Here is a 16396-nt window from a genome sequence, read left to right as displayed (position 1 = left end):
GTGAACTCGGGTCAAACTTCCTCGAACAGGCTCAGAATCTCAGGAGGTCAAATTTACCAAGCCGCCTGAATGGTTTCACTCACAAGGGTTCTTTTTGCGACAGTGGTGAGTAGTAACTATTGCCGCTATAAAGTCAGTATGCACAAGCTCATTTTTTGCATAATTTGCCGATTTGCGATCTAAAGGAAAGTTAATTCAAGTGCTGGTTGCTTTCAATCCAACGGTTAGAAATGAACAAATTATACCACAAGATGTATTTTGCCACTATCTATCATCCCTCCAAGTTTCAGCTCACTGCATTCATTGGGGGGTCCGAGAAACGACTTCCAGAATTTAGGGAAGGGTTTTTTTTACGTTGGGTATGAAACCGGAAGTGGGGGTCCTAGGAGTCTGGTGTTCAAAACTTAAGTTTCCCTCAACTAAGCCTAAAACATATTGAAACTGGAGTCCCATGCCGCCGCTAGTTGCCGAGTTCTGATAGGGTCGTTTACACTACCTGGGACTGTTATCACTTGCCCATCAATGACCTGAGGGGTCCCGTTTTTCGTACGTCCGGTTCAAATACTCTTTATTGCCGCTCCTCTGAATTTCATAACATTAGCTTCCCTAGTTCCGACTTGTGGGGGGAGGGGGTGTTTGAGTTTCCTGATTTTGGTCTTTTTTTTCTGGCTTAGGACTATCTCGAACTCTACCATTCCTTTCCTGTACTACTTTACTTAATGACTAATCAATCTTAAGCACAACTTACTATTAGCCTTACCATACTGCAGGCAATTCTCACAGTAATATTCTCTACGTTTAGTTCTTGTTTTGCCGAAAATGTTATAGAATTACTGATCCTACTATCAAGGCTCATGCGGTCAAAAAAAAACAGAAAATTTGAAAATTCGTTCAAAAAGTATGGCTAATTAATTGATTATGTTTCCTTTTTTCATGCCATCCATTCAACATTTTGAACAATATCCAAGAAAATCAAACTTTTGCTTTAATACATTCCCATTTCAGTGCATCCCATTTTTCTGTCTGGTAAAACGCAATTACATAACACTAGTTTCCTTATATCCCATTTGGGGGTGAAGGATTTCGCCGATTTTTTTTTTTTTTCTATTTTCTGGCATAGGTGTGACGAATACTTCCAAACCTGACTTTTTTGAGGAGCTAGAACATTTGTTTGCTGTACTACCTAACTTCTTTCGCTCAGGTTACTACGACTTGTAGTTCAGCAGAATCACATATTCTGTACCCACCATCACACTGGCGAAAAGCAATCGCAGTTTGATAAAACACACGCTTTTGCTGCTGCTTTTGAAACTTTTTCAAAATTGCAAAAAGACCCAATGATTGAAAGTGGAATGTTTTTATCCAAGTGGAATCCCTCGTAGGCGATGAACCGAATGGGCGAAAACAAAAATCAGCCACTCACTATTCTAAAATGGAAAGAGACCATTGAAATCTCAAAGAAAATAAACATCTCTAGGGTTTTGATATTAATATTGTCCCTAACTGCCGGTGAATTGGAGCAAAATTTGTAATTTTCAAAGGGTTTAATTATAAAAGGAGCAAAATACTACTTCACATAATGTTTTTAAATTAACGGCAATTGATCCATTTTAATAATTGATTTTCGACTGTTTTTGTTTTCGGGGGCCTAATTTCGACTGTTCTAATTTATTTCGAAAGTGGATCATTTTTGGTTTCTTCCCTTATTTAAAAAATACTTAGAACTGTTCGGCCACTTGTATGCAATAAATATCAAAAAGCACCTATATATAGCGCAACAAATTTTAAAATGGTATCAGCTCCAAAAAGTAAGCGAAACGTTTAAAATTGATATTATATCAAAATTGAATTTTTATCTAATGATATGATGTTTTTTTGGCTACTATGGAAAATAGCGATTACTTTACGAATTGAGCAGACTTCGTTTTTCTGAAACTTCATTGGGATATTCAAGAAAAAGACTTTGGTATAATTTGCTCAGCAATTGACGAGGTAAGTTTTATGTATTTGTTTAGTTATTGATTCTCTGAAAAACATTTTTTCTTGTTTAAAAAAATGGCCTAGATTTTGGCAATAAACGCATCCATAGTCTAGTGTTTCACTAAAATCCAAAGCAATTATTAATCCGATCACTTTTTGACGATTAGTAACCGACTATTGGCATTTAAAATTTCCCTTTTTTTGTTTTTCCTAGTATTTTTGATTTAACCAAAAAATTTATTTTGGCTATTTTCGACGACCGCACTAAATTTTTTTTTAGTTTAAACGTCTACCATTTGGTTCAAATGTTCGTTATTTTTTGTGCCAATTGTTAGACCAATTCAGGAAATCCTGGGTAATCGATGCAAAACTTTGACCTGATTTTTTCCTGACCAGGTCTGCACAGTGATAGAATTAGATAGCTTGATAACTCAGGTTAATAATGGAGTTTTTAAGTGTACTTTCTATAAATCTTTTAAAAATATTTTCGGAGAAAAACTACAACAATTGCTAAAACTAGTCGAACTGGTAAAAAGTTTCGTGAATAAATTTTTTACTTACAAAAATATTTTATCGATTCATCACGAGTTAACCAGTCTCTCCAAAAATTCCATATAACTACACAAAAAACTGTTTGTTGCTAACCTTGAACGTGTGTTGGAAGGCATACGGTTTAATAACTAGACTCATGTAGACCGGATAACAAATAAAAAACTGATTAGGGAAATTTGCGAGCATTCAGCCAAATATCTGCATGCTCACGTTGCAAGGCATTGCATAACAAATTAATGCCATTCCGAGCCGCAAAAACACCTTTGAGTCGTTAAATTAAAACCTATGACTGAAAAATCTTCGATAATAATTTTTGTATATTCATATTTTAGATTATAGTTAAATTCCGCCCCCCCCCCCACCCTCGAAAAAATCATAGATCCGCTCCTGCACATCCACATAAAAAAACAGATCTACCTCCCTTTGTATAGAAATGTTTAGGCAGACTTTTGATTAAGTTGTCGCCCGTGCTCTTTTTTCGAACAATCTACCAAAAATCATATTGTTTTTGAATTACAAAAACTGCAGAAAAAACTTGCAAATAAATTGAATTTAACATAAATTTGTGGTTTCAGTGAAAGATAAAAGCTTTGGTGGCTAGAGATCCCTGAAAGTTCTCAACTCAGTCTGTTTGCTCGTCTGCCCTCTGTCTTGTATATGGATATAAGGAAGAAAGAAGCGACAAGGGATCATGTTTGACTAGAATTCCTCGTCCAACCTAAGGCTATGACAATGCGCATTTAGGAAGCTAGAAGCGGTGGGGATGGTCTTAGACTATAATCAGTCATCCAGCAGAAGACTATGACGACTGTGGGGGTGGTGAGCAAGAAAGGGAGGAGTTCGGGGCGAAACTGGTAGCGGGAGTCTGGTGGCTGGCAAGAGGGAGTGTCTGAGCATGTTCTGTCGGGCAATTTGTTCACTGATCTGGTCGGCCTCCTCTTCAAAGAGTCTTCTCAGATTTGCTGCCTTCCTGCTTCTCTCTTCACTCTCATTGGCCAGTCTTTTTTCCAGTTTCCTGAAAACACACAAGAAAGCTCACATTTACATCCATACATGTAAGAGGCGATTAGCATAGTGGTAAGGCGTTCACTTTAAAATCGTCAGATCGCGGATTCAATCCCACGCCATGGCAATGATAGTGAGTGAGGGCGAGCTCTCACTTGACCTCTAGCTAGAGGTCTACCATAGCCAGAAAAATTTCTGCTGCAATAGTGGTACCACGTGAAATTTATAGACGCAAAAACGGCCTTGAGTCGCAAACTAAAGAGCGTCTCTCAACAAAAATAACACAGTCTGGAATGTGGGGAGATAACACACATGGACTATCCTTTACAGGACTGTTAAGGCCTACTGATAGCTCCTCTGAGATTCGCAGGAACCAAAAAAGTAAGGTTGAGAACTCACATATTGCCACAGCCAAAGATGGATGCAGAGAAGAAATAAAATCATCGTTTTAAAACAAAATGTTTTGAACAGGATTCGGCTCCCGGGTCGAGGTTTGCGATTTGTGTTTCGATCGACTCGAATAAAAATGGTATGTTTCGACCGTCTCGACCCAGGATCGTTATGTTTCGACCAAATCCACTCAAGCTATCTATGTTTCGACTGTGTTCGACCAAGGAAGAACATTTCGACCAAGTTCGACCGAGGAAAAACGTTTCGACCGAGCTCGACCGAGGAATTTTTTCGACCGAGAAGAAATCGACCGCAAAAAAGCATTTCGACTGTGTTTGACCAAAGGAAAACGTTTCGACTGAGCTCAATCCACTTTTTTTTGACCGAGAAGCGTTTCGATCGAGAAAAAAAAAACATTTTGACTGAGTTCGACTGAGGAAAAATGTTTCGACTGAAAAAAGTTTAATTGTACTGGCCGTCAAATAGGTTAAAGTCAATCGAGCAATACTCGCTGTGAAATTTTGCTGAGTATCTGCAAGAGACTAGCAGAAACTTTAAAAACACTGACTATACTGAACTTAGCAATAACAATAATAAGTTAAAACTATTTTGATAGTAGAATGAAAATTTTTGTTTGTTTCTTGCAAATATAGAATACAAAGCTTGCAAAACTTTTGCAAGACAAATGCAAATCTTGCACAAAAATTGCGAGAAAACAACAAGAACAATGTATTGTCTTACAAAAACTTTAACAAGTCTATTATATATTCCTAGCCGAGAACACTGAAAGGTTTGGAAAGAATCTAAGGTTGACATTGACCACTGAATAGTTTCGAACTAGTTTTTCTTGGAAAAAACTAAATTGTTAACATTTTTTAGATTGTGTAACATCACATCAAACATTTTCAAATAAAAAACTAATTGCGGCTCAAATTAGCCGAAAAACTCGATATATATGTCAACATCTATAAAACTAGCTTTAATTGAATATTTGTCAGAAAAATCATTCTTAAACTATAGAAAAAGTTTGGTAAAAATAGACTTACAAGATTTTTTATAGGTTTTTCATTTAAAAATTTTATTTCGTAAAACTGACTCCACCACTTGAAGCAGAGTCATATAAAGGACTTTCTGACATGAGTTAACAGTTATTAAATAAGTTGGACCAGGAAAGATTACGATTGTCTTTCAATTAATACACCTTTTAATACACCTTACTTTGATTGCTAATTGCTGGAATTTCATTGCCAAAAAAAATCACAGAACCAAACACAAAATCAATCGGAAACTAGTTTGGCGTAACAAAAGTTCTTGGTGAAACAAAAATAACCGATTTTTGCGCGTATATGCAGGTACCTTTGCGCAAGCACGTTTAGATAGGCAGTGGTCGAGTTCCTTTGGGACACACAATATACACTACACTAAAATGGACGTCAAAAAGTATGCTCAGAAACGCAAACTTTGATAAAAATTTAAGCTTACCAAAAGGAGTCTAAGAAAAGTCACAATAAAAATCATTTACCGTCTGTTTTTTTTAAGTAACGCGAAAAATTTGGCGAAATATTATAGTAAACAGTTTTGAGAAGTTTCGAAAATTCTCGTCAATCGAGAAGTTCCTAGATCAGCCCTGCCGATACACGAGATGGTCAGTTCTTTGTGGGGGGCGCTGTTATGCCCTTAATTTAGAAATATGCAGTTTTTTTGTCAAATAATTGTTTCTCACTTTCCAGCAATGAACACGAGAAATGAACTCGATCACTGGATTTTTGTACAGAAAAAACAATCGCGTTATATGCTTGGGCATTTTCTTTATGCCGAGCAAAAGTTACGCGTGTCTGAGGCGTCGGAAAATACTGCAAAGGCCATGCCTGATGGAGCTGTTCTGGTGGGCGAGGATGTCATCCAGCTGCCGTCTTCTCTCTCTGTCCTCCTCAAGGTCCTGCCCTATTCTTCTGTTTGCCTCCCCAGTGTGCTCCAGATATCTACAACAGTCAAGCAGTATTATAATAACTTAACTAGCAAAGCTTCAAGACGCTTTAGCAGAGCTTCGTTTGCTATTTTACCTAAACGATAACCACTAAGTGATTTATTGACACTTTTTCAACATCTTCATCTTCAAGTCCGTTTTCTTGCCCCCAAAAACAGAAAGAGAAAAACACGGGAAAAAAGTTTTCAAATGACTTTTTCGATACAAGCTCTGGATAAATAGAATACGCTAATCCCGCCAAAAAAGCCATAAGGTTTTTTATCAGCAAATACACTTCAATAGAGAAACAAAACTGCTCAAAACATTTAAAACTCAATCTTTTCTTTCGATTAACGAGTTTTAGTGGAGAATGTTTGGAGAATTTTTTTCTTGAGCTGCTTTTCTGAAGAAAAACGTGGCTTGGTGTCAGGCCGGATGGGAAATGGAAAAGGAAGTTAAATGATTTGAGAAGAGGATTGATATGCGATGTACTGACTGTTGGAGGTGGTTGAGGGTCTGTTTGGGCTTCTCTCTGTCCTTCTCTCTCTGGGTGAGGTATGCCTGCAGCCACTCCCTATTCTTCTGCTCCCTCCCATTCTCCTCCGCCCATCTCAATTTGTCACCATAGAACCTATCCAGTTTACTATAAACAAACCCAAAATTAATTAAATACAACCCATCATAATTATTTCTTTCAGTTTTTTTAACCTCCCAAACGTGTAACTGCATGCAGACAGTGATTATTAGGTTGAGAGCCGACTTTTTTCTAATGTTGTTTAACGATTTTGGGGTTTTTTAGAACTGTTATTGACTTTGAAGAGCCCGAAAACAACGTCGAAAAAAATTTTGCTGTATTTTTTAACCTTGTTTTCTTTTTGTTTTTATTGCCTCGACCTCCTCGCCAGAAAAAAAAAACAAACGAAGAAATCCGGCAAAAAACGTGTGGAAAAAGAAAAAAAGAAAATTTTTTGGGCTTCGTTTTTTTTTGCAATGATGAATGGTGAGAACATTCTTTTCCAAATAAACAGCCACCGAATATTCACGTTCTTAACTCAATCTTGTTCATAATTAAGAGAAGGCTTTGTTTTTGTTTCGATTAAAGAGATCAAATAAAATGTAAGGCCAAATTTCGAAAAAAAAGTCGACGAAAATTTCGAAGTGAAGCTTGAATTATCTAACTTGGTCAAAACATATATGGGATGGCTCAAACTAAAAATAAAAGTATAAAACTAAAATATAGAAAATATAGAAACTGGTCGAAACCTATAAGGTTTTTTTCGGACAATCTTTGAATTCTAAAAATTGAAAATTTAATGCTGTCATACTAAAAATAACTCAACTGATACAATCGGAACTTATGGAACTGGAATGATCGGAATTTCTCATATAATTCGCACATGGATTTAATTGACTTCATTATTCATGGAGTTCTTTATTTAAGAAGACATCACTCGTAAGGAGTCATCACGCGAACGGCATCAATTCTCAATTTGTTGCTTCCTTCATGGATAATAATTTACAGTTATGACTTATGGCTTTTGTCTTTTGTATCAAACTGAAAATAAAATTATTATTATTTTTTTTTTAAAAGAGGTCGACCTGAGGCGTTCGTTGACCTCTTTCCTTCTTGGGAAGTAACTCTGTTTGTCTCTGTACTGGGGGTGTTTGAGGAGAAGGAATTCGTAGTAGGGGTCACGTGACATGCGGTAGAGACTGTCGTGCTGGTCCTCCAGTATTGCAGTGTAATCTAAAACGAGGACAGCAGAAAAAGTTTGGGTAAATACGTGAAGAGAAAATCCATAAAGACCATCACGAATAAGAAAAAAAGTTTACTGTGCGCTAATCTTTGCCAGTTTTAGGCGCTTTTTTCTTGCTAAAATTTTTTAATACATTCACAAAATCGATGTTTTTAAGTCATTGTTTCAAATTTCTGCCAAAATAGGGTTCCTTTTGCTGCTGTTTGAAGAGAGCTCGGGAAATCAATGTCATCGACCAAAAAAAAGGTCGAGCTTTTTCGACCTTACTTTGAAACTCTAAGTCCCACCATAACCCCCATCCCCCCCCCCCAACCTCATGAAAACCCTAGATCCTCCCTTAAGTAAATATAGTTATTTTGATTGCATATATTGATGATAAATGGTGAAACGTGATTAAAAGTATCACAAAACGATAAAATTTCAATGAAAATACTGACCTAGAAGTTTAGTCCTGTCCTTGCTGAGTATGTCCTTCATGTCTCTCATCTCCCCCAGAACCCCCCTCTGTCTGCGGGAGAAGTCAGACGCATCCCTCGCATACACATCTCTGTAGTAGGGGTTCCCATTGGAAGGGGCGTGGCCGTAGGAACTGTGGTAATACTTGCTCCACAAACCAATCTCGTCCCCACCCAATTTGGGCTCACTGAATATGTGGGTATATGTAAAAACTTGGTTGAAATGATGGGGGGGGGGGGGTGGTTTTTAATACGACAAACACTGATAGAAATCACGCCCTTTACCAAAAAAGGAACACCCGACAGGCTCGTTAGCTCGTTTTGCTGATATTTACTGAATAAGACAAAAAGTATAGGTTAAGTTTCAGCCAGTTTTTGGAATTCAAAATTTTGTCATTGAGTAAGCGAGCTCAATTAGAGCAAGATCTCAAACCACGAAAACAAACATTTGTGTACGGGGCAGAAAATCTTAAAATTTTAGTCAGTCATGCATTGAAAAAATCAATTTTTGTGCATCCAGGACTATGTTATGCACACAAAAAACTAAATTTTGTATGCAAAAATTTTTTCAGAAAAGGTTTATTTGAGTACAAGCTTCGTTTTGCGATTTAAAAAAATATTTTTTTTGTGGGGGGGGGGGATTATCGATATTAATTAGAAACATTTTTGCTATCGCCATCAAAAATTGCTTGTCATAGAATTTCCATAAATGGAAATTGTATGATGAGCCTTTTTTGGCAAAAGTTTTTTTTTCAAATATGATAAAAAACCGAATTTTATGCCAAAATAAGAGAAAATTCTTTAAAAGTTTGATGACTTTGTTTTAGTAAAGGTATGAAATTTAAAAGATTAGTTTGTTTTTCATAAACTTAGTTCATGGAATTGTACGACTAGCATTTTCAGTTCATGCAGGCCAACCCGGGTTGTGAGGATTAACTGTGCATTTTGTGAAGTGTAGCGGATTCCAAAACAAGGACGCTCCTTTTGTTGTTCTTCTGTTTTTTCATTCTTTGAGACCGCTCTGACCAAATTTTAACATGTCTATAGACTTGTCTCTGGAATCCAGGAACATACAGACACGACATTGTGCGCTTATCCAGTGCACAGTTTGACCTTGTAAGGTTTTTCTTTTAAAAGTAATTTAACTTTGACGACTCTCAGTCGGAGCTCAAACAATATCCGATTGGTTTTCCGTTTTTCAAAATTTTTTGTTCAACACTGATGTTCGAGAATTCTGTGTTAATTTCATTGCAACACGTTTTTGTTCCGACCATTAGAAAATTGGGGAAGAACTTTGTATTCGGGTGTTTTCTGTATTTTTTAAGTAGCACAAATGATCAGCGGAACGAGTGATATACTAAATTGAAGCCCTTTTAATCGTGATTCGAAAAAAAATTTCAGAAAAACTGGTTTAAGTTTTTAATTTTTATTCCAATTTCGAGAAAATAAAGCGAGCGATCAGGCTTACAACAGCTTATTTATGCTTAATTGGAGCCCTGAAAACTTAGTTGTGAGCAAATAAAATAGTTTTTGGAGCTTTTTAGCGCCATTTTGAGAACAAAAAATTCCAGAAAAAGTCAAAAAATTTCTGCAAAATTAGAATTTTGGATTTTAGAATGGAGTTTTAGAATTTTAGAATGGAATTTTTTTGCACAAAAAACCCATGAAAACTTGTTAAACTTTGTAAATAATGACTCTACTTTCTGCAAGTTTCTGCAAAACTCCAACGAACACGTTCATCCAGGGCGGCCAAGATGTAGTAATTTTGAAGAGGCTAATATGTAGTGTTTTCAAAAAAGTGCCCAAAACGGAGTTTTGACCAGTTTTTTCAAAAAAATTGCCTCCGGCGCTAACAATTTGATCGAAATACTTTCCTTTGAGTGTTATGGGAGTGCTCGGGAAAGTCAAATTGGCCGACTTGAAAAAAATCGACTGAAATTTCGAATTTCTTGAAAGTCCCCCCACGATACCCCTTAAGCCCCTCATGCCCCCTTATTCTCCCCATCTCCCCGTCCTTCCCCGCGTTTAAACCCAAACCACCCCCTCCCCACACATTCACCCATTCTACATAAATACTTATCCAGGTGGAAAAAAAATTAATTACAAAAATAACAAAAACACGCGACTTGTTATAAATTTTCATAAACGCGATTGAAATTAGGAAAAAAAATGAAATTTAGCGCGAGAACAAAATAACTAAGTTCCGTTTAACAGCATTATAAAAAAATGAAAACAGCACGCCGAAAGATTTTAATAAATGGATTAAAATTGATTAATTTTTTTTGATAAAGTTTTTTTGAAAACAAGTTGAAAATATTCGATTCCAATCAATTAAAAACGATTCTATTGCTTAAAAAATTGTATAATTATAATCCATTTCCAATCGATTATAATCGAATATTTTTGCTATTTTATAAAGACTGATAATGAAAATCCAATATAATCGATTATTATCCCTGAAACTTCAGTGCGGGGTTCAATAAAATAGCAAAATTGGCCCAATACGAGTTTGAAAATAACAGTTGTTCATTGATCATTCTTTTTCCCTCATAGTGATTGGTTGGAACTACTTCTCTGGATTACTATTTTCAAAATGCAGCACAAAAGTGTAAGGTGAAATTAGTTGGAGAGGTTAGACCTAAGCTTTTGCTCAAGGCAAATACAAAAACACTTTATGATTGTTTGCTTGAAGTAGGGAAATTCGTGATATTTTTTTGTTTCTAATTTGACAAATGTCGTGATGATCGTGGTTTTTAAATTAAACCTTGCATTGCTTAAAAACTTCCCTGTTCACTATTTCTGGGCTTTGATAAGTCCATAATATTTCATCGCAATTTTGCTTAGCCAGACTAGGCGAATAAGCAGGGGTGGATCTAAAATTTTCTCGAGGGGGAGGGGCGGATTTTCAAAAAATGTTTGAAAAATTTATCGACCTTTTTTTAGGTAGACCAATTGATTATCTGAGAAAAAGACAATGTTTTGGCTACATTTTCTGCGACACAGGCAACATTTTAAAAAAGCAGTCCAACAAAAGGCGTTTTTAAGCACTTTTTGGAAAATTATTACCAAAAAATTGCATTTTTTTTCGGCGAGCGCTTTCCCCTCAAAATTAGGAAACATTGGCGCTGAGTAAAAATTGCCCCCTAAATCCGCCCCTTCCAAGTTATTTTACAGTGAGGAATTTTTAGATAATTTGTCCGGTACTTTGCCCGATTGCCTTTGAACCAAGTTAACGTCCTCATCTCACCCGCTGACTCCAAATACGTTTAGGGGGAGGGGTTAACTTGGTTCTGTTCTGAGATGGAATTTTCAGCCAATCAGAATAGAGAATTTTACACGTACTGCTTAGCAAATTTAGTTTTAATTGAACGCTGCGGTGGAAGTTTTAACTTGGTCTATTGGGGGGGGGGGGGTTACTTTCTGTTGGCGGAATATTCTGAGCTTTATCATAATCTGAATCAAATTGATATTTTGCTTCCTGTAGCCTCTTGCGATGACAAACAGAAAAGACTAACAGAAAAGACATGAACACATAATTTCTACTTACCCCGGTTTGCGCCCAAAGTTGGATTTGATGTTCTTGTGCAGATGGAGTCGCAGTTCATCCTCATCATCCACGTCCATAATGACCACAATCACTGATCAGTCCACTCAGCTATGGCCTCAATCGCCCAATAAGCTATGGCTAGGTGGGCTATTATGGTAATACTTCAATTAAGTTATGGCTCTAATTGTCCAATAAGTTATGGCTAGTCGGATTTCTATGGCACGCTTCAACTGACCCTGTTGTCTGTGGTTTAACCAATTCTTTGGAAATTATCTCTTTTTTTTTGTTTTTTTTTCTAGCTAAATTGTCAGAGTAATTTTGCCATTCGTGTTTTTATTCAACCGATCTAACAATTTATAACACCATCTGTGTTGTAAGAACGTATTGAATGTTCGCAGATTGCCAAAACAATTCAGACCATAACATAAAATTAATACATAAACGTGTCTGTCTATCTCAAAGCTTTGTTCAAAGCTCAATGAATTTTTTAAGTATTATTTGACAATATAGGACCCTTTCATGAAGATATTGCTTTTTGAAGATATTGCTGGATCAGATTCATTGCTATACACATTCACATCACGCAAATGGGATTTAAAAAATCGTTGGTGAAAAAACGGTTCAATTTGTTTTTTTCCGCTTAAGCTGAGCCAAGCGATAATCGAGTATCTGCTCCGATCTTCATCATAAAAATTGATAATTTATCTAAAATGAGCGTGAATTCCCGGGCAGACAATGTTTGCTTTCCATTTGAAATTGGCAGTCTTCAGCCAAAAAAAACGGAGAAACAATGTGATCTGGCATTAACTTCGTTTTTTGTTTTACTTCAACCCAACCAAAAAACCTGAACTATTTAGCTTGCTTCAATTGCTTCAAATTGAACACAGATTTATATGCTTCCCACAATAATTTATTAAATTTTTGGTGCCCAAAAAACAAGAAATTTCATGGCACAAAAAATAGCTAATGAGATTCAATTTTCTATATTTTTAAAGGATCAAAACTGCTTAGCCAGAAACAGAATCAAAATTGAGATAAAACCATCACAATTTTTCACGAAATCTTGATTATTCAACTTTTTAGATTGTGTATGCAGTTGAAAGCCAATATAAAGCAAACGTGTCAATATTTTCCAGCTTGACCAGACCATAAACGCTGTCACAACTGAAAAACTCAAGGAGAAAGTGAAAAAAAACAAGCTTTTGCGTTTTTTTTTTGATATCGCGATTGTTCGTAGTGTTGCAAGCTCAGTATTGAAACTTTATTTTGAAAAAAATCAAAAAGCATCAATAAATTCCAAGAAACAGACTAAGACAGATTTCGAAAGCTGAACGAAGCTGAACTTCTTTAAATAAGTACCCGCACCGGAGTTTCATGGATAGAAATCGATTATAACGGAAAAATGTTGTCTAAAATATTGTCATTGTAATCCATGATTGTCCAAAATTAGACTACAAAATCAATTATATTGTCATTATAATCGATTATTTCCGTAAAAAGATAATCCAAAAAAAATCCATGATAATGGATTATAATCCATTTAAAATTCATTATAATATTTGAATTTTTGCGAAATTATTTGCAAAATTGTCAACAACTTCTGCTATACTCACGGCTAACTCGAAATCTAAACATACTCCGTACACGTTCATTTACGTCCCCAGTTCATTTGTCACCAACCCCCTTCCTCATCCCCGTTGTTTAACCAGAAAGGGGATAAATTTTGTAACTAACTGTCTGTTTAAAAAAATCGCATCAGAAAAAAGTACCCGTACCGAGCGCCAATGGCTCATAACCAGTTGCTTTGGCATTTCCTTATCAGTACCTATAAATTACCAAGTAATGAATCACAATTCAAGTCCATATATTCTATTAGAATCGATCATATTAATTATATTAGATTTTTGGGAGGTAATTGATGACACTTTTGAATTTACTTTGAATTTATTTTGAATTTATTTTGAATTTTTTTTGAATTTATTTTGAATTTTCTCAATTGATGATAAGCTCAGTTGCTACCTATTGCGTTCCATACGTTTTGACACTAAGCATTTTTAAACTTTCGTTTTTGCGTTTATTATTTTATCCTTTTAATTCAATTCATGCCTTTTAACGTTTTTTTTATGTATACTAACCCGATAGCACAACCGCAGCCCACAATCAAGTCACCCTCTCACCTACACATCCCCTCCACCTCCCCATCCATCGACCCCTCTCCCCAATTTCCCCATCCAAGAGAGGGTGCTGAGGGTAATGATTAAACGTGGTTTGCTTGGGGGGAGGGATTGGACTGAAATTTATCACCTTTCTCACAACTTTTTTTCGCACATCTCGTATTGAGGTAATGGTTGAACCTGATTTGAAGGAAGTTGAACGGAAACTTATCGTATTTTTATTTTTAGCACAAAGAAATAGAGACATTGAAAGTTTCTATCTGTTTGTGCTACCAAAGTTTAAAACAAAAAAAATCAACTCTAATGAGGGCTTACAGCCAAAAAAAAGATGACTTTTCAAAAATGTTCTTCTTGAAATTTTATTACAACGTTCACAAAAACTGAACCGCATCGAGCTAATAAAAAATCCCAGAAAAAAGTTTGGTCAAATTTTAAAAGCTGCCTGGACATAATTAAAAGCTGTCTAGTCATGAATTGAAAACCTGAAAAAATCAAATCGTACACCCTGAAAAAACAATTGCTGAAAATTGTTTTGCAAGCCTCTGCAATTAGGCGTGACTAGTAAGTGTGAGAACGCGGAATGTACATTTTGTTTTTTTTTTCAAAAAATGTGCAATTATAAAATTGTTGGGGCTAAAAAAACTAATAGTTGTGTTGATTTTACCATTTTTTTTAACCAAGTTCGAAACCGAAGAATAGGCTTAAGACCTGGATCAAAATTGATTTTTTAGCAGATATTTTGAGGATTATTGTTGATAATAGTTTGAAAAATTAGGTGTTTCAAAGACTTTTGTTCGGTTATAACTGTCAAATTTCCAACAATTACAATATCTTATAATCAACTATAATTGAAAATAGTTTATAGCAAACACTTTTCCATAGCAATTATAATCATTTATAATTTCGTAATTTGCCAAAACATCGTAACGTGAGATGTCGTGTCACCTTTTGCTTCATCTAGGCACAAAAACTTGGCCAGGAAACAAACATTTTATGTAGAGTTCAGTTTCATTGGTTCATAGTAATATCGCAGTAGTGGGATTTTAACTCTATCAACATAATTTTTAAACGAAAAACCGTATTCTCCTAAGTTGGTGGCTAAGAACACTAAAAAATTTTTATTAACATGAACAAAATTTAGTCGAGAAAAGTTGGAAAAATATTTTATAAAACTGAATTGGTTTGAAAATTTTTAAAACGATTTCACAGAAGCCAATGTCCATGAAGGGTTTTATGAGCTATTCAGATGCAAGACCAAAGACAAAATGAGCACATAAAGGGGAAGGGGTTATAATCGATTAGAATAAATATATATTAAAATGGGTTTTAGTGCTCTACCAATAGATTGCAAAAAGAGGTTAAAATAATCAACTTTTATCAGTTATAATTTGTTTGCGGAATAATAATCAATTAGGATCATCTTATGTATTTATAATGGATTTTCATTTGTTATGCAAAAGAGAGATTATAATTGATTTTTAATAGATTGTAATTGATATTTTTCTCAACTCATAATATAGGTGATTGAAAACACTTGAAACAGGATGCGAGGATAAACATACATAACTATATGCAAAATACAAACAATACAAAATTATATGCATACTAAAAACGACCAGGGTCGAAAAAAGTCGGCTGGGATCTAGTAGACTTGACCAGAATCGACCACAGATCTGCAAAATTGTTTACCAGCAGGCTTATACTGACGTTCAAAAGAGATACAAAATTTGATTTTTTTTCCGACCATTGAAAATGGGGAGGAACTTTATCTTCGGGTTGGTTTTAGTTATTTTGTAATTTTTCTTTTTTTCCTATTTTTTTTGTTTTCCACGCAAATTCAACCACAAAAAATCATCGGACTGAATTGAGCGATCTACCATATTCAAGCCTTTTGAGTAATAATTCGAACAACGATAAAAATTCCATGTCGAGAAAAGTTTGTTTGAAAGATTCGTTGTCGAAAAACTTAAATTTCTTGTCGAGAAAAACTTGTGTGAAATTTTTAATTTTTCGTTTTTTTTACTCTAATTTTGAGCGACTAACGCAATCGAGTAACGCTTAATACATGGAAATTTATTGCGTTTTCAAAAGTTCTAGGATAAAACACTTGATTAAGAGTAATGAACGTAGTGAAGACTCTTATATAGGTTTTGCTGATTTTTTCATTTGTTTTTTTAAGAAAATTATCTTAAAGTAAAAATGCAGTTTTTTAATGACTTTTTTCTCAGGTTTTTTATTGAATATCTTCATTATAAAATCTTTACCACAAGAAAAAATAGTTTTCCTGCATCAAATTTCTTGCATACTTAGATCAAGCATATTTTTCGACCTATTTTGAAAATTTGGCATTTTTGGCAAACTTTTCAATAGAAATGGTTGCGGTTAATTTTGTACGATCTTTTGAAACCTCTATAAAAACATTAACGATGCAAATAAATAGTCTATATGCTATGTACTAGTGTTACTTCAGGTTAACTCCAAGTATTAGTACTTATCCAGTTTCCAGTTTTTGAGTAAGATGAGAGGGCCTTGTACAAGAGACCGCATCTCTTGATTTTATGCTGAAAATA

At 35.2% G+C, this 16396-nt stretch overlaps 2 protein-coding genes across 2 annotated transcripts in view; both read right to left on the bottom strand.

Moving 5' to 3' along the window:
• LOC134844048 (cilia- and flagella-associated protein 418-like) overlaps positions 1 to 16396 on the bottom strand; it is a 115065-nt gene that overhangs the window by 39125 nt on the left and 59544 nt on the right. The gene's annotated exons all lie outside the window — the stretch shown is intronic.
• LOC134844171 (trichohyalin-like) lies at positions 3073 to 12070 on the bottom strand. The gene is made up of 6 exons (XM_063860723.1): positions 11653 to 12070; positions 8088 to 8293; positions 7493 to 7640; positions 6390 to 6536; positions 5796 to 5909; positions 3073 to 3547 (listed from the first exon to the last, which is right to left on the bottom strand). Exons 1-6 carry the CDS (start codon positions 11727 to 11729, stop codon positions 3313 to 3315), a joined length of 927 nt encoding a protein of 308 aa, XP_063716793.1. The 5' UTR covers positions 11730 to 12070; the 3' UTR covers positions 3073 to 3312.

Source organism: Symsagittifera roscoffensis, chromosome 4 (assembly GCF_963678635.1).
Source record: "Symsagittifera roscoffensis chromosome 4, txSymRosc1.1, whole genome shotgun sequence".
Lineage (NCBI taxonomy): Eukaryota > Metazoa > Xenacoelomorpha > Acoela > Convolutidae > Symsagittifera > Symsagittifera roscoffensis.
This window is presented reverse-complemented; position numbering and strand designations above follow the sequence as displayed.

Excerpts from the sequence above, each read along its gene's own strand:
- LOC134844171 (XM_063860723.1), bottom strand. The coding sequence starts at position 11,729 with ATGGACGTGGATGATGAGGATGAACTGCGACTCCATCTGCACAAGAAC. Across the intron at positions 8,294-11,652 it reads AACTTTGGGCGCAAACCGGG|TGAGCCCAAATTGGGTGGGG; the intron begins GTAAGTAGAAAT and ends CCACATATTCAG. Across the intron at positions 6,537-7,492 it reads GAGGTCAACGAACGCCTCAG|TAAACTGGATAGGTTCTATG; the intron begins GTCGACCTCTTT and ends GTTTGTTTATAG.